General features: G+C 53.8%; 1 protein-coding gene across 1 annotated transcript in view; it reads right to left on the bottom strand.

Moving 5' to 3' along the window:
• Positions 1-1,299: 1,299 nt before the first annotated feature.
• The window catches only part of LOC101944933 (serine/threonine-protein kinase 10-like), a 43,666-nt gene continuing 26,999 nt past the window's right edge, over positions 1,300-17,966 (bottom strand). Inside the window, exons 11-18 of the mRNA XM_005279265.3 lie at positions 17,215-17,338; positions 15,464-15,643; positions 13,979-14,108; positions 6,882-7,006; positions 6,072-6,257; positions 4,270-4,395; positions 3,788-3,901; positions 1,300-3,199 (exon numbers count right to left, since the gene is read on the bottom strand). Of these exons, the coding sequence (XP_005279322.2) occupies positions 3,092-3,199; positions 3,788-3,901; positions 4,270-4,395; positions 6,072-6,257; positions 6,882-7,006; positions 13,979-14,108; positions 15,464-15,643; positions 17,215-17,338 (1,093 nt within the window). The 3' untranslated portion in view covers positions 1,300-3,091. The remainder of the gene's footprint in view (positions 3,200-3,787; positions 3,902-4,269; positions 4,396-6,071; positions 6,258-6,881; positions 7,007-13,978; positions 14,109-15,463; positions 15,644-17,214; positions 17,339-17,966) is intronic.

The raw sequence follows: 17,966 nt of genomic DNA, 5'->3' as shown, positions 1-17,966 counted from the left end.
TCCAGTTTTGGGCCAGCATGGGGCCAGAAATGAGGGGTTCAGGGTGTGGGAGGGGGCTCTGGGCTGGGGCAGGGAGTTGGGGTGCTGGAGGGGGTGAGGACTCTGGCTGGGGGTGCAGGCTCGGGTGGGGCAGGGGATGAGGGGTTTGCAGTGCAGGAGGGGGCTACGGGCTGGGGAGTGGAGCTGAGAAATTCAGAGTGCGGGAGGGGGCTGTGGGTTGAGACAGGGAGTTGCAGTGTGGGAGGGGGTATGCACTGGGGGTGTGGGCTTGGGTGCAGCTGGGAATGAGGGGTGTGGGGAGGCGCAGGGGGTTGGGGTGCAGACTTACCTTGGGCGGCTCCCAGTCAGCGGTGCAGCGGGGCTAAGGCAGGCTCCCTGCCTGTCCTGGCTCTGTGCTGTGCCCTGGAAGCATCCAGCAGGTCCGGCTCCTAGGTGGGAGGTATGCTGGTTTCACTGGTAGGCACCGCCCTCCCAGCTCCCATTGGCTGTGGTTCCTGGCCAATGGGAGTGTGGAACTGGTGCTTCGAGTGGGGGCAGCTCGCGGAGCCCTGTGGCCCCCCCACCTAGGAGCCGGACCTGCTGGCCGCTTCCGGGGTGCAGCGTGGTGCCAGGACAGGTAGGGACTAGCCTGCCCTAGCCCCACTGACCGGACTTTTAACAGCCCAGTCGGTGATGCTGACCGGAGCCGCCAGGGTCCCTTTTTGATCGAAAACTGACACCTGGCAACCCTACAATCCGCTTCAATTCTCTTCCCCAACGTTGCAGTAGCTGCGGCTATGAGTAGCAACAGTCACTAGCCTTTAAGCAAGTGGAATTCAGCATAAGGACTCCCCACGCCAGCTCCAGCTGATGCAGAACATCAGGTGCTGCATGGATTGTAACAGGACTACTGCAGATTGTGGGAGGAGCTGCAGCTTGTTCATTGGGCCTTAAACTCTTTACTTGCTTGTGTACTTTTGGAAATGTTACCCCTAGTCGTTGATCTTTCGAAGGCAGCCTGGCGAGGTCATTAGGAAAACTTACGGGCCAAGGCACAAAAGAAGGAAAATCCTTACTCTCCCCACACATGTACGTCTCAGCTGCTTTAATATCACACTTTTCTTTGGCACGTGCTAGGAGTAAAGTTTGCCTGAGTAACCCGTGTACCTTCTGTCGTCAGACATCACTGGTGTGATGCTCTGCTCTGTCCAATGTTGATAACCGTTGGCTGCATGTGTGTTCCCTCTGTGCGCTGCCCCGGCTCTGCAGATCGCTGGCTTAGCAGACCCCAAGAGAACCCTCAATGACCACAGACTCCGATAAGGTACGAGGGCACCTGGCCAGGTTTATTACCACATGAAACACAGTCTCTAGCTCCCCAGATCAGATGTCTACCGTTCTGCTAGTACATATCTGCTCCCTGACAATGGACCGGCTCAGTCAGTTGTGGGATTTACCACTGCCCCCTAGGCCAGATAAAGACAACCCCTCAGAGGTCCATTTTTATACACAGGTACAAACAAGTTACACCTCACTCCTGACGTATTGAGGTACAACCCCTCTACATAGCAAGGTGCCGCCTCTCACCTTGCACATGTTGGTTCGAGCAAAACAACTCTATCCACCATATTACTATTTTGACCCTCTCTTTAGGGTGGGTCCGCCTGTTTCTCGTTATCTATGTGGAATGTGCCTGTGCTGGAGTGTTCTGGTACCATCCTGGCATGTGTTTCCATCACTTGTGCCCAGTACCTTTTAAGTATGTGTGTTTTTGCAGCATCAGACGTGTTCTCGCCAGATTCTGTGAGTAGGGCCTGCCTCTGGCTCACAGCTTTTTGTTTTATATCAGCAAAGTCTTGACCATTACTTTAGCTCAGGCCTTAGGCCTCATACCAGGCCTCTGATACAAGGACTTGTGTTTCAGGACCTCATCTTACTACACCTTCCTCACGAGCTGGGGGAAACACACCAGCCCCGCATTGGAGAACCAGTGTCGTTACAGCTGCTTTGCCAAGGCCCACCATCTCTCCCCTCAGACCAGTGTAAACACAGGTTTCTCCTTAAATTAGGGACAGGCAAGGTTTGGAGTTGGGGGTTTGGTTTTATTCCCAATAAAAAAAGTGTTGATGGTGTTTTGGTTCAGCTCAGTGTTGATGGTGGTTTGGTTCAGCACACTAGCTCATTAAGTTGGCGCCTCAGGGGTGGTCCCTACAATTCTGCCTGTACACTCATGTGCCTAAGTGCCACTGGCCAGATTTCAGCGCACTAATAAACCCACTTGTGGTCAATGGCCTGCACAGACACTCAGCACCTTGAATTAAAAACGGCGGGTGTAGTGCTCCTCTTGCTGGGCTGCTCCAAGGCCTGGCTTTGTCATCATGGGTTTCAGTAAGGCAGGGGTAGTCAACAGGCGGACCGCGGGCCAAATCCAGACCGCCAGATGCTTTGGAACAGACCCTGAAATCTTATTTACTTATTATCATTGGGCTTTTTAAATGATTTTTTCTGGAGTCTGGACCTTGACTAATTCTTGACCAAGACATTTGGACGTTGAGAACAAATAATGGTCTGCCCCTGCCGTAAGCTACAACAGCCCCACCCCCAGCACGGAGGGCGTGAGGAGTTCAGTCTCGCAGCTTCAGGAGCGGAATGTACTCAGCTGGGTGAGGGCTTAGGCTAGTGCTCAATCTTCCCCTTCAGCAGATCGTATTAATGGGTTGTCCCAGATCCCTACAGGCTCCGTGTCCAACTGTCTGAGATGCACTCGTCTTCTCCTCTGCCCACCACTACATGCCACGTGTCTCTGCTTGTCTTGACTTACTGACTGCAGAGCTCTAGGCCTGTGGATCCCCCTGGCAGTGTCGCACCGCAGAGAGCAGCCCACCCAGAGCTACTTCTGCTGCAGGGCTCCTTGGTGCTGTCACGTGTGGTCTTTCTGGTTGAATGGCACCTTGATCAAACCCCATGAATACAGGTACAGGAGGGATTTTCTCCTGGCTGCTCGCAGGCACCGTCTCTGCTCCGGCTCTCAGGCCGAGCTGTTCTGCAGGTCATGGGGAGAAGGAGCTTAGGACCCGTGCTGGCCGTCCCCACTGGGATCCCACGCGGGCTGTCAGGAAGGGAAGTGGAAGAACCGGGATATCCTGCTGCCTGGTTCACTGCCACGGCGTAGCTCCTTCTGCTGCAGCGGGTTCAAGTGAGCCAGCTCCTCCTCAAGCATCTAGAGCAGACATGGGAACAAAGCGCAGTTTGGAGCCCCTGGGCAGGCCGGGGACCTGCACCACTGGGACCCCTGTGGCTGCTGAGCAGTGAAGCCTGTTGGGCCAGTCTGACAGCGAAGGCCCTTTCCCCGCCCCAGCAGGGAGATTCTGGGTTCAAAGCAGCAGTTGGCAGATAAACGAGGGAGTCTCCACAGCCACCAGCTAAGGCCGGGCTGGGCCTAGCGCTGGGTGCCTGAAGCCAGGAGAGGAGAACCTGCTCTAAGCAGGTTTCATTCAAGGATTGGATTGTGCCGAAGCTAGTGGGAACGTGTTGTGTGTGAAGGTAGGGAGCAGGCTCGAGAGCTCTGCTGAGGTACTTTCATGGTCCCCCCGTCTCTGCAGCATCGAAGCAGCTCCCAAGCACCAGCCCCTGCCCGGCAGGTCAGGGTCTGTCCCCCCTCAGTGCAGCTGGAGACGCTGCGACACAGCAGGGGAAGGACCTTGGGTGAGATCCCACAGGGTCTGTGGCACAGAACCCATCCCCCTTTGCTGCCACCCCCGGTGAGGCGATCGCCCTGGCTCAGGCTGGAGGCGCTCGGGAGGCTCACTTCTTTGCGGGTAGCGAGCCGCTGTTTCCACTCGCTCAGCTCCAGGGTGTGTTCGTCATCCAGCCCCTTCAGCTGCTTCTTCTCCTGTTCGACCAGCAGGCGGAGCTTCTCGGTCTGGGAGACACGCGAGGCGAGAGCAATTACACACCATGAACTCAGGCAATGAGCAGAGACTGGCCGTGACCAGGAATGGCCCTGCCAGGGCCTGGGATCGGGACGCAGATCAAATCCACGCCAGGCCCCGGGGCCCTTGGCACAGCCGCCAGGCCTGCAAACGCTGACAGGCAAGTGATGCCAACACCTGCAAGGGCCATTTGGATGGTCCTGCTTCAGAGGCGGCTGCATTGCAGGGCTCTGCCCAACACCAGCCGTCTGGGCTGGGGGGAAGGAGGGCAGAGCCCCAGGCACACATGCACCCCCTGCGACCGGTGAAGGGGGACGGGAGCAGGACGGCGAGCTGCCCGGACGCTGCTCGAACTCACCTGCAACTGCTCCAGCTCACTCAGGTTCTCAGCCAGATGCTGCTGCAGGTCCTGCATCTGCTCCTTGTGCTGCTGCTGCTGTAGCTGCACCTCTGCCCGTTGGCGCCCCTCCTCCTGCTGCAGGAACTGCGGGGAGCAGGTCGGCGCCCTGCGTTACACTCAGCCGCGGCAAAGGGGTCACAGTCCCGGCCAGGGCCCCAGGGCTTGGGGAACCACTCCGAGTTCTGCCTGCCTGAGACCTGGGGCTCTTCCTGGCAGCTTCTGTACTCCTCGCCCTGCTCAGCACAGCCCTCGGTCCCCAGGAGCAATGGGGAGAGGTCAGCCTGATTGGCAGGGCGGGCAGGCTAATGAGGGAGTCAGAAGGCCGGGAGGGGCGTCCTACGTGGGAGGTGGCAGAGTGGGCCCCAGCTAAGGAGAGAGTAGGGGCCCGAGCTGAGCTGGGGAGCAGAGCTGTGCCAGCCAGAGAAGCAGCCCAGGAAGCAGGTCAGTGCTGGGAGCAGAGCCACAGAAGCAGCCCAGAGAGCAGACCTGTGCTGGGAGCAGAGCTGCAGCACCCAAAGGGGCCAGAAAAAGCAGCCCCGGGGGCTGGAGGCAGAGCAGCAGCGGGGCTGGGGCTGGAGCCGTCCGGAGCCGGGTGAGCAGCTGGGCAGAGCGAGGGGGACCCTGGGCAGCAGGCCCAGAGCAGGGAGATGCCCCCAGCCCAGAGGCCCTACAGGCCAGACTTGGAGACGGATCGTAACTCCGACGGGGCAGGGGTGACGCTGGGAAGAAGGGCCCTGCCACCTAGCACCTGAGGGTGTGTGGCCACCACCAGAGCAAGTGTCCAACCCACAGCATCCCTGCAGCACAGCCAGGGCCTGGGCAGGGGCCTGGGACGTGTGGGGAACAGACTGAACTTCCCTGACAACCCCGAGACGCTGGTTGTGACGTCCCCAGGCTGCAGAGCAGGGTGACGGGTTTTCCTTTCATCTTTCCCATTTTTCTTTAATTTTTAATTGGTTGCTGTTAAATAAATCGTATTTGCTTTGAACTGTATGTAATGATCAGTGGGTCAGGGAGGTGCCTTGTGCAGAGAGAGCACCCCGGAGTGGGGACACCCCAGCCCCTGTCCTAAATGACCACGACAAGGTTGGGGATTGAGCCCCCCAGGAACCCTGGGCCCAGCCTCGTCAGGGTTACGAGGACTCTGCCACCCAAGAGATGGAAGGGGAGCCCTCGAGGTCAGGCAGGGCTCTGGGTAAAGGGAGTGGGAGCGAGGACTCAGATCCTTTCACTAGCCCCCTTCACTGGGGTCATGTGTAACCCAGGAAAGTTTCCCCAATAGCAGGCCCATTCCCCCGCTTACACACAGCTGGGACACGACTGCTGCTGGCCTGATGCTGCATCCCCTGCAGGATGCCCAAGGCCTGGCTGGCAGCCTCAGCGAGGCCATTCAGCGCAGAGCCAGGAGGGAAGTGGAGCTCCAGGAGCCTGCACAGCCCCGGTCCCGCATGTGCTGTGGGGTTCAGCAGCAGGCCAGCTGCTGGTGACACCATCCCATGGACTCTCTTGTCCTTCCCTCCTAGCAGAGGGGACATACTCCAGCCACGGGGGTCACTCGGCTCTGGGCCGGGAGCTGTGCAGTGGCTCTGTCCCTGGGCCCACAGCCAAGAAGGCGTCATCCTCTCCCTGGCTCCCAGGCATCTCCCCAGTGCCCTGGTGACGTGGGCTCTGCGCTGGCAGCAGCCTTTGGCCATGCTGGGGCCTGCCGCCCCCTCTGGAGAAGGCGCTTGGCAGGCGTGGGGACTGCTGGGGGTCAGTACCTGCTTGGTCCTGTCCTTCTGCTCAGCGCCCGTCACCTCCTGGATCTTCAGACTCTCCTTGAACATGGCTAGGCGGAGCTTGGCGTCCCCACGCTGGGTTTTCAGCAGCTGAGCGTGCTGCTGCGCCTGCTGGTTCCTCAGCTCGTCCAGCAAGAGGAGGTGGAAGCGGCTCATCCGCTCGGTTTCCTAGCAGAGAGGCGTGCACAGGCGTCAGGGGCCGACCACCGGGATGGGACAGGCCCGGGTGCTTAGAACGTGACCCACTGTTACCCCTTCCTCCTGCTTGCCGCCTTCGCATGGCTCCAAGCAGGGGGTAGCAGAATTCTCCCCTCCCAGGCTGGCTCCCCCTCTGCCAGGCCTGGACGGGAAGCCGCGGACTGGAGCTGAGCTGAGAGGAGAGCTTGGCTGCTGGGCTCCCGCCTGCCCCACCACAGGACCCTCTTTCATCCCTAGCCCAGAGCCCCAGACAGGAGCCCAGCCTGGGTTAGGACCGGAGCCCTGGAGGAGGGAGAGGGCAGGGGCAGGGCAGCCGAGGGAGAAGGCTGTGTGGGGAGGGAGAGCGCTGCTCTGGGGCTGAGCATGCTGCCTGCCCAGGGCTCCTGTGTCCCACTGGCCCAGGTGGCTCTAGTCCTTCCTTGTTGATGCCGACCACCCCAGAATCCCACTGGTCCAGCCTCTGTTGGTTCCATGGTCCCAGCATGGTTCAGCTGCAATGCTGATGGGTGCCCCAAGGCCTCGCCCGGCCTCACGTTCCCGTGGAGGGGGCCGCGTTTGTGCTGCCGACCACATAGCAGCCAGCCCCGCACTCACCTTCTCGTGCCGCTTGCTGAGCTGCTGCCGCTGGAGCGAGTACTGCTCCTTCACCTGCTGCTTGAAGAGATGATACTTCTCCTGCAGGTGGCCTTGCTCCACGCTCCACACCACGGCCTCCCGGGCTGGGGAGGGCAGAGAAGTGCCCTCAGGTCCCTGGTCTCATCCCTTCTTTCGTCAGAGTCCCACCTAGCCCCCATCCCCTACCGAGCCCTCAGCAGTCCCCTGGCCCTCCCTCAGCGGCCGGCATGTCTGGTGGGTTTTGCCCTGGGCAGTGAATAGCCACACGACTCCTACGTGTAGCTGACTCCCCAGAGCCGTACAGCCCTGATGTGCCTTCTTCCTCTACACCAGCATGAAGACGAGGGTCTTTAAATACACAACATTTGGGTGGGGAAATTGTATGCAGGGCCATGAATGTAGGGCTGGGGCAGGAGGTTGGGTACGGGAGGGAGTACAGGCTGTGGGAGGGGGTGCGGTGTGCAGGAGGGGGCTCAGGGCAGGGGGTTGGGACGCGGTGTGCAGGAGCGGTTCGAGGTGGAGGCTCTGCTCAGCGCTGCTTACCTCGAGCAGCTCCAGAGTGGCAGTGGGACTAAGGCAGGCTCCCTGCCTGTCCTGGCCCCACACTGCTCCTGGAAGTGGCCAGCGTGTCTGGCAGTGGCTCCTGGGGGTGGGGTGGGGCAGGCGGCTCCACCATGCGCTGCCCTCGCCTGTGGGTACCACTCCCGAAGCTCCCATTGGCCGCGGTTCCCTGTTCCTGGCCAATGGGAGCAGCGGGGGGGGGGGAGGGGGGGGGAGCGGTGCCTGCAGGCGAGGGCAGCGCACGGAGTCCTCTGTCTCCCTGCTCCCCAGGGGCCACAGGGACGTGGTGCCGGCCGCTTCCAGGAGTGGCACAGGGTCAGGGCAGGCAGGAAGCCTGCCTTAGCCCCACTGCGCCATGGGGCTGGCAATCCCGCGGGCTAAATTGAAAGTCCTGACGGGCTGGATCATAGAATCATAGAATATCAGGGTTGGAAGGGACCTCAGGAGGTCATCTAGTCCAACCCCCTGCTCAAAGCAGGACCAATCCCCAACTAAATCATCAACTTTGCTCACCCCTGAACTAGGAGCAAGGGAAAGATGAAGAAAAGTGCAAGTCCTCCTCTTAGTGGGGAAGGAGAGCTATTCAGTGAGGACAGCAAGGAAGCTGAGGTGTGTAATGCCTGTTTTGTTTCAGGCTTCAGTAAAAAGGTGAAGGGTGACCAGCTACTCAATAATATTAATTACTAACAACCAGGGGGAAGGAATACAAGCCAAAATAGGGAAAGAACAGGTTAAAGAATAGTTCGATAAGTTAGATGTACTCAAGTGGACAGGGTCTGATGAAATTTATCCTGGGGTTCTTAAGGAACTAGCTGAAGCAACCTCGGAACCACTAGTAACTCTCTTCAAGAACGCATGGAGGACGGGGTGAGGTCCTAGAAGACTGGAGAGAGGCAAACACCAGAAAGGGGAACAAAAAGGCCCCAAGGAATTATAGACCACTCAGCCTAAATTTGAAACCTGGAAAGATACTGGAACAAATTATTAAATAATCTGTCAGCACCTGGAGGATAACAGGGTTCTATGGAGGGCATGGTGTGCTTGCTGCTTGATTGAAATATACCACATGGTCTGTTTGTTTGGGGTGGGCTGAGCCTAGCGGTCTGCTAGGCAAGGCTGAGAGCTTCTTAACGAGGCTTTGATCCCTAAGCCCTTTAGCACCCATCGACCCTTAACCAGGGGGCTGGGCTACTCAGGAAGACCAGGACTTAAAAAAACCCGCTCCTAAGTGACCAGAGGAGCTAGTGACCAGGAGCGGCTCACAGGGGAGTTTTGTGAGTTCTCCAGGTGAAGGAGGAGCAATTACGTGACCCTTGGGGTAAGTTTGTTGTCTGTAGTGTGTGTGTTTGTGTTTGTGGTGTGTTTGCTTTAGAGGGGGATTGTGTGGAGGGGCTAGTTACACTTAACATTCTTTAAACTTAAAACCAAAAACAAGACATCAACAAAGGAACAAGCTGCAGGCGTATAAAGAGAATGCAGGCAGACATCCAGCAACAGAGGGGGGCTACCCAGTTTATTGCATCCAATGCAGCATGTAAGATTACCTGCCCTATGGGCAGACGGTGTATGTGTGCATTTGGTGCAAGGAGCTCCTGGCACTCACAGACCATGTATAGGCTTCGTAGACCAGAGTGGCTGAACTGGAGGAGCTAAGGGAGACAGAGAGGTACACAGATGAGACTTTCCGGGACACAATAGAATGGTCCCACTCCTGGTTTGACAACCTCTGTGCTGTTGAGGAGGATGAAAGTCTCAGGGAAGGAGAACATCTAACTGGAGCAGAGGGAAATGATCCCATAGTTGGGACCCTCCTCCCAGATAATGTCGTGATATCCTCTCGCACTGAGGATACCCCTCCAGGGGAGGGAACTCCAGTTATTAGGAAAAGGCAGGTGTTAGTAATGGGCAATTCAATCATTAGAAACATAGAGAGCTGGGTTTGTGATGACCGGGAGAATCGCATGGTGACTTGCCTGCCTGGTGCAAAGGTTGCGGATCTCTCGAGACATCTAGACAGACGTATGTGTAGCTGGGGAGGAGCCGGTGGTCGTGGTACATGTAGGTACCAATGACATAGGGAAAAGTAGGAAAGAGGTTCTGGAGGCCCAATTTAGGCTGCTAGGTAAGAGATTGATGTCAGGACCTCCATGGCTGCATTCTCCGAGATGCTCCCTGTTCCATGCGCAGGGCCAGTTAGACAGGCAGAACTGCAGGGTCTCAATGCGTGGACGAGACGATGGTGTAGGGAGGAGGGGTTTAGATTTATTAGGAACTGGGGAAACTTTTGGGAAATGGGGAGCCTATACAGGAAGGATGGGCTCCACCTAAACCAAAATGGAACCAGATTGCTGGCACTTAACATTAAAAAGGTCGTAGAGCAGTTTTTAAACTAAGGGCTGGGGGAAAGCCGACAGGTGCAGAAGAGCATGTGGTTCGGACAGGGACACCCCATAGGGGAGGATCTGTTAATGGAAATTCTCTATGTCCTAGTAAGGAGGAGAGGATGGAAGATGATGAAATACAGGTAAGATCCGATGAGAAACAGTCAAATGAAAAAAGTCCCATTCAATTAGATCATGTAATGGCAGACAGCTAAAAAGTGACAAGTTTTTAAAGTACTTATATACCAATGCTAGAAGTCTAAATAATAAGATGGGTGAACTAGAGTGCCTTGTATTAAATGAGGATATTGATGTAATAGGCATCACAGAAACTTGGTGGAATGAGGATACTCAATGGGACACAGTAATACCAGGGTACAAAATATATCAGAAGGACAGAACAGGTCGTGCTGGTGGGGAAGGGGCACTATATGTGACAGAAAGTGTAGAATCAAATGAAGTAAAAAATCTTAAATGAACCAAACTGTACCATAGAATCTCTGTGGATAGTAATTCCATGCTTGAATAAGCAGAATATAGCAGTAGGGATATATTACCAACCAGGATGGTGATAATGACTGTGAAATGCTCAGGGAGATTAGAGAGGCTATAAAAATAAAAAATTCAATAATAATGGGGGATTTCAACTATCCCCATACTGACTGGGTACATGTCACCTCAGGACGGGATGCAGAGATAAAGTTTCTTGACACCTTAAATAACTGCTTCTTGGATTGGCTAGTCCTGGAATCCACAAGAGGAGAGGCAATGCTTGATTTAGTCCTAAGTGGTCACAGGATCTGGTCCAAGAGATAAATATAGCTGAACCGCTTGGTAATAGTGACCATAATATAATTAAATTTAACATCCCTGTGGCGGGGAAAACACCACAGCAGCCCCACACTGTAGCATTTAATTTCAGAAAGGGGAACTACACAAAAATGAGGAAGTTAGTGAAACAGAAATTAAAAGGTACAGCACCAAAAGTAAAATCTCTGCAAGCTGCATGGAAACTTTTTAAAGACACCATAATAGAGGCTTAAATGAATACCCCAAATTAAAAAACATAGTAAGAGAACCAAAAAAGTGCCACCATGGCTAAACAACAAAGTAAAAGAAGCAGAGAGAGGCAAAAAGGCATCCTTTAAAAAGTGAAAGTTAAATCCTAGTGAGGAAAATAGAAAGGAGCATAAACTCTAGCAAATGAAATGTAAAAATACAATTATGAAGACCAAAAAAGAATTTGAAGAACAGCTAGCCAAAGACTCAAAAAATAATAGCAAGCATTTTAAAAGTACATCAGAAGCTGGAGGCCTGCTAAATAACCAGTGGGGCCACTCGACGATCAAGATGCTAAAGGATCACGCAAGGACAAAAAGGCCGTTGCAGAGAAACTAAATGAATTCTTTGCATCAGTCTTCATGGCTGAGGATGTAAGAGTGATTCCCAAACCTGAGCCATTCTTTTTAGGTGACATCTGAGGAACTGTCCCAGACTGAGGTGTCATTAGAGGAGGTTTTGGAACAAACTGATAAACTAAACAGTAATATGTCACCAGGACCAGATGGTATCACCCGAGTTCTGAAGGAACTCAAATGTGAAATTGCAGAACTAATAACTGTAGTCTGTAACCTATCATTTAAATCAGATTCTGTACTAAATGACTGGAGGAGAGCTAATGTGAAGCCAATTTTTAAAAAGGGCTCCAGAGGTGATCCCAGCAATTACGGGCCGGTAAGCCTGACTTTAGTACTGGGCAAACTGGTTGAAACGATAGTGAAGAACAAAATGGTCAGACACATAGATGAATATAATTTGTTGGGGAAGAGTCAACATGATTTTAGTAAAGGGAAATCATGCCTCACCAATCTACTAGAATTCTTTGAGGGGGTCAACAAGCATGTGGACAAGGGGGAATCCAGTGGATATAGTGTGCTTAGATTTTCAGGAAGCCTTTGACAAGGTCCCTCACCAAAGGCTCTTAAGTAAAGTAAGCAGTCATGGATAAGAGAGAAGGTCCTCTCATGGATTGGTAACTGGTTACAAGATAGGGAAAAAAGGGTAGGAATAAATGGTCAGGTTTCAGAATGGAGAGAGGTAAATAGTGGTGTTCCCCGGGGGTCTGAACTGGGCCCAGTCCTATTCAACATATTCATAAATGATCTGGAATAAGGGGTAAACAGTGAGGTGCCAAAATTTGCAGATGATACAAAACTACTCAAGATAGTTGAACCCCGGGTAGACTGCGAATAGCTACAAAAGGATCTCGCAAAACTGGGTGACTGGGCAACAAAATGGCAGATGAAATTCAATGTAGATAAATGTAAAGTAATGCACATTGGAAAACATAAACCCAACTATACATATAAAATGATGGGGTCTAAATTAGCTGTTAAACTCAAGAAAGATCTTGGAGTCATGGATAGTTCTCTGAAAACATCCACTCAATGTACAGTGGCAGTAAAAAAAGCGAACAGAATGTTGGGAATCTTTAAGAAAGGGATAGATAATAAAACAGAAAATATTATATTGCCTCTATATAAATCCATGGTATGCCCACATCTGGAATACTGAGTGCAGATGTGGTTGCCCCATCTCAAAAAAGATATATTGGAATTGGAAAAGTTTCAGAAAAGGGCAACAACAATTATTAGGGGTATGGAACGGCTTCAGTATGAGGAGAGATTAATAATACAGGGACTTTTCAGCTTGGAAAAGAGATGACTGGTGGGATATGATTGAGGCCTATAAAATCATAACTGATGTGAGAAAGTAAATAAGGAAGTATTATTTACTCCTTCTCATAACACAAGAACTATGGGTCACCAAATGAAATTAATAGGCAGCAGGTTTAAAACAAACAGAAGGAAATATTTTTCCACACAACACACAGTCAACCTGTGGAACTCTTTGCCAGAGGATGTTGTGAAGGCCAAAACTATAACAGGGTTCAAAAAAGAACTAGATAAGTTCATGGAGGATAGGTCCATAGGTCTAGACAGTATTTGGTCCTGCCATGAAGGCAGGGGACTAGACTCGATGACCTCTCGAGGTCCCTTCCAGTCCTAGAGTCTATGAATCTATGAATCAATGACTATTAGCAGGGCAGGGATGGTGTCCCTAGCCTCTGTTTTCCAGAAGCTGGGAATGGGCGACAGGGGATGGATCACTTGTTTATTGCCTGTTCTGTTCATTCCCTCTGGGGCACCTGGCAGTGGCTGCTGTCAGAAGACAGAATACTGGACTAGATGGACCTTTGGTCTGCCCCAGTCTGGCCACTCTTATGTTCTTATGTATCTAGTGGGGTCCTGCAGGAGTCAGTCCTGGGTCCGGCACTATTCAATATCTTCATTAATGACTTGGCTAATGGAGAGGAGAGTATGCTTATAAAAATTGCAGATGGCACCAAGCTGAGAGGGGTTGCTGGCACTTTGGAGGACAGGATTAGAATTCAAAATGACCTTTGACAAATTGGAGAATTGGTCTGAAATCAACAAGATGAAATTCAATACAGTCAAGGGCAAAATACACAGAGGAAGGAAAAATCAAATGCACAACTACAAAATGGGCACTAACTGGCTAGGCCGTCCTAGTGCTGAAAAGGATCTTAGGGGGTTGTCGTGGATCACAAATCCAATATAGGTCAACAACGTGATGTAGCTGTGAAAAAGGCTACTATCATTCTGGGGTGTATTAACAGGAGCATCGTATGTAAGACATGGGAGGTAATTGTCCTGCCCTACTTGCCATTGGTGAGGCCTCAGCTGGAGTACTGTGTACAATTTTGGGTGCTGCACTTTAGGAATAACGTGGGAAGAGGTGCAGGCCACAGGGACGTGCTGACCGCCTCTTCCCGCAGCTCCCATTGGCCGGGAACAGCGAACTTCAGCCACTGGGAGCTGTGGGTGGCCGTGCCCGCGGATGGTCAACGTAAACAAAATGTCTCACGGCCTGCCAGTGGATTACCCTGATGGGCCGTGTGCCGAAGGTTGCCGACCCCTGGTCTAGGTTTACTTGGTCCTTCCCCGACACAAGTCCTGCCTGGACTTGATGACTTCCTAAGGTCCCTTCCAAGCCAGACATTTCTCTTATCTCTGCATCTCAGCCCTTATCCCTCCCAGAGCTCAGCTCTACCTCTCCTGAGGCTGTGGATCTTGCTGACGCACTCCCACTCGATAGAGGTCACTTTCTTCTTGTGCTCCTGGACGACTTTCTGCAAGGCCAGGTTGAGCTCCTCCTGCTGCTGCTGCAGAAATCTCTGCTCCTGCCAGAGGGAAACATATGGGTTTGGCCCCAGAGCAGCCAAATTCTCAAAACTATCGTAGCCCATTAGCTCATCAGCTGGCTAGTGCAGATTCCCCAGTTCAGCTGCTGTGGGGAGCTGCTGCCATGTGCCAGCTCCATCAGCTGGGACCTGTCACGGTCAGTGGCTATGCATCTAGGCTGCCCTGCCCCCGTTTGTCAGCCTGCTTATCTTGAATGCCTGTGGTCAGTACCCATAGGGCTAGTGGGGCCATTCCTGCTCATCTGCTCTGACCGCCCGCGTCAGCAGGGCAAGGAATTTCACACAGCAATTCCTGCAGCAAACCCAACGAGGGATGGTGTTCCACACGCTCCTGGCTAGCTGGCATCTGGATGTGGACACTGACATTAGAACATTCGGCAGGAGGCCAGCTCACGTTTGCTGTTATAGTGTCTATGCAATGGAGCTCATTCCCTGAGGCTTGGGCTTTTCCATGGGCCCAAAGGAGCTGCAATCCCCCCCCTTCCGCCCTATGGAAAATCCCAGCTTTGCAGCTAAACTAGACCAGTGCATGGACCAGCACAGACCGAGGCTGGGATCTCTGCCCTCTGGGCTCCAGTCGTTATAAATCCTGCCTTTGTGCTGAAACAGCAATACAAGGACCAACATGGGACCCAGAGCTACCCACAGCATGAAAATAACCCCAGCGGTAGGCACAGGGAAAACTTGCCGCCTGAGCTGAGATGTCATAGGCTCAGTGACCAGGATTTTTATAGTCTGGGAAAGGGATCCTTGGCTCCTATTGGCTAAGTGAGGGATCCTTAGATCCAGCTACACGGAAGGGGATGCATAGATGTGATTGGCTAAGTAAGAAGGATGCTTAGAATACAAGTAGCAGGATTCTTGAATGTAATCGCTTCAGAAAAAAGACCCGTAGTTCCCATTGGCTCAGGGGGGAGGGGAAGGGGAAGGGGAGGAGAGAAAGATCTCTAGGTCCCCATTGGCTCGTTAGTATTTATTTAATTAAAAATATTAAAGAGGTCTCTATCTGTCTCCAAATCAGATTCTGGGGGGTCTGTCACTTACCCCTAGATCCCCTTGGCTCAGGGGACAAGGATCCTGAGGTCCCATTGGCTTGGAGGAGGGGGAGGATCCCTAGTTCCCATTGGCTTACGGGAGGGGGAAGATCGCTAGTTCCCATTGGCTTGGAGGAGGATCCCTAGTTCCCATTGGCTTGGGGGAGGATCCCTAGTTCCCATTGGCTCAGGGGAGGGGAGGATCCCTAGTTCCCGTTGGCGAGGGGTGGGGGGGAGATCAAGGTCCCACTGGCACGGGGGCAGTAGGTTCTGTGGTCTGGGTCTCCGCACGTGGGGTACCTCTCGCCTGTTGCCCCTGAAGGCCGACAGCTTCTTGCCATAGTCCTTCTCCTGCAGGGCTTTCAGCCGCTTGGCCTCATCGCGTAGCCTGGTGGTGAACTCGTGCTCCTGGCGCTCCCGGGCCTGCCGATGGTGCCGCTCCAGGCTCTCCACCTCATGGTCATAATAGTGCTTCTTACTCTGTGTGTGTGCAGAGCAGGGAGCTTACATGCGTGTTCCTCCCACTCACCGAATCAAATAATATCAGGGGACATAAGAGGGGCCGAGCCCCAGACAGCGTCGGCCTCTCTGAACTGCAGGGATTGCAGTTCCTAGGCAAGCGCCTGGCTCCACACCTCTGGGCTCCTGCCGCACTGGGTGTCCCTCGAGGCGCTGGGAAGCGCAGCCACCCAACGCGGGGGACACGAGCCGGTGCACGTCTCCAGCGGGATGCTGAGCTCTGTGCAGAGCACAGGCCCTGCGCCGGGAGCTCGGGAAGGGCGGATGTGGGCAGAGCCCACTGAAACTGATGGTTTATTTGTCTCACCAGAGTGCCTAGGAGCCCCAGTCCTGGCTGCTTACAGCCACAGAACACGGGACGTGACCTAGGACGTGTCTGGAGATGTGGAAACAAGCCCCCGCTCAGTGACAGCATGTGAACAAACACCAGATAGCACCAGCCACGGCTCACAGTCTGCGACGTGGCCACTGATTTGTGTGCCCAGCTTGGGACACTGCTGGGATCCTGATTTGCAGGTGGGCTGAGTGCCTGCAGCGCCAAAGGATTTCAGTGACCCTCAGCCCTTCTGGAAATCAGATTCAGGGCATCTCAAGCCAGACACCGAGAAATGAAGGCCCCTCCAACCCCGGACGGCTTTGAAAGCTGGGGCCTAGGCCTCAGGCAGCTGTCACGAAGCATGTCGAGGGTGATCATACGTCCTGTTTTGGCCAGGACAGTCCCTTTTTTAAGCCCTGTGCTGGCCAGCCTGACGTTTGTGGCAAAAGGGGGCATTTGTCCCGTTTGCTCTTGCCAACTGGATCAAACAAGAGCAAATACCTACCTTCATCAAAAAAGTGGGGTGGGGAGGAATGTGCAGGGCGGGGGAAGGGTGATGCCAGCCCCGCATAGGGGGGAGGCAGAGCTCAGGTGGGGAACAAGCAGGGCTCAAGTGAGCAGTGCAGGGAAGGGGGGCAGGGCTCAGGCCAGGGAGGGAGAGGGACTCAGGTGAGCAGCAACACCAACCCTGCATGGGGAGGGAGGCTTGGGTGAGCAGCTCAGGTTAGCCCTGCACCAGGGGGAGGGGACCTTGCGCTAGCCCCATGCACTGTCCTGTTTTCCCTTTGGGAAATACAGTCACCCTAAGCATGTCCCATCTGGAGCAGTGCTGGATTGGGAGCTGGGAATAGGAGGGATTGAGACCTGTGATGATTTTCAGTTCATAGAATTGTAGAATATCAGGGTTGGAAGGTACCTCAGGAGGTCATCTAGTCCCACCCCCTGCTCAAAGCAGGACCAATCCCCAGACAGATTTTTGCCCCAGATCCCTAAATGGCCCCCTCAAGGATTGAACTCACAACCCTGGATTTAGCAGGCCAATGCTCAAACCACTGAGCTATCCCTCCCCCAAGTTCCCCAAGCTCCTCAAGCTCTGAATGGCATACGACTACGCCATGGAGATGAGAGCAGTCGCACCCTGCCTCAGGGGCCGTGAGCCTGCCCAGCCTGGCAGCGCCGCTCGCAGGGCCCGGCTGATAGCCGCTAAGGTGGTTACCGTCATTTCCTGCTCAATGTGGCGGAACATCTGCTCCCGCTGCTGATGGAGCTTCTGCTCCAGCTGGCTCTGGGCTCGCTGCTCTTCCTTCTGGAGAAGGCGGAGTTCATGCAGCTCCTGGCGCCTGGCAACCGGGAGACAGACCCACAGACAAGGCAATGGTGGGGAGATGCATTGGCAAGCAATAAGCAACCTCCTGAAACTTCAGCCATTTTCAGAACCAAACTCGACCCCAAACGGTTTTTTATTTGTCTCCTGAGGTGAGACTGGCCCAGCTCTGGCTCTAGCCACACTGACAATTTCACAGGGAAGCCTGCTCTTGAGTTTTACCACAAGTTTGCAAACTCCACTGACTTCAATGGAGTGGCGCCACTAGAGAATCTAGCCCTGTGCAGATATAGAACTCCCCCGTGTTTGGACGGTTTCCTGCCTCTTCCCACTGGAGCCGCAGATTGGCAGGGCAGCTGCCACCCTGAGTGTAAATGTGGCTATAGAAAAAGGTTTGAAACCTTTAGGCCAAATTCATTCCTGGAGTAACACCAGCGTCCTCAGTAACTGGAATGCAATAACTGCGAACATGCATGGGGATTAGAAACGTTCCTGCACACACTCTCCTTTACTTATGATGAGCTACTGCCCACAACAAGGTCCAACATTTGTACAGATGTCCCTCCCAGACCCCAGCGCGCGCTGTCTGCAGACAGCCTCCCACATGCCAGCACACACTGTCTGCAGACGTCCCTCTGAGACCA

This window comes from Chrysemys picta, chromosome 2 (genome assembly GCF_011386835.1).
Source record: "Chrysemys picta bellii isolate R12L10 chromosome 2, ASM1138683v2, whole genome shotgun sequence".
Classification (NCBI taxonomy): domain Eukaryota; kingdom Metazoa; phylum Chordata; order Testudines; family Emydidae; genus Chrysemys; species Chrysemys picta.
The sequence above is the reverse complement of the archived record's forward strand: the minus strand, read 5'-3'. Positions and strand labels throughout refer to the sequence as shown.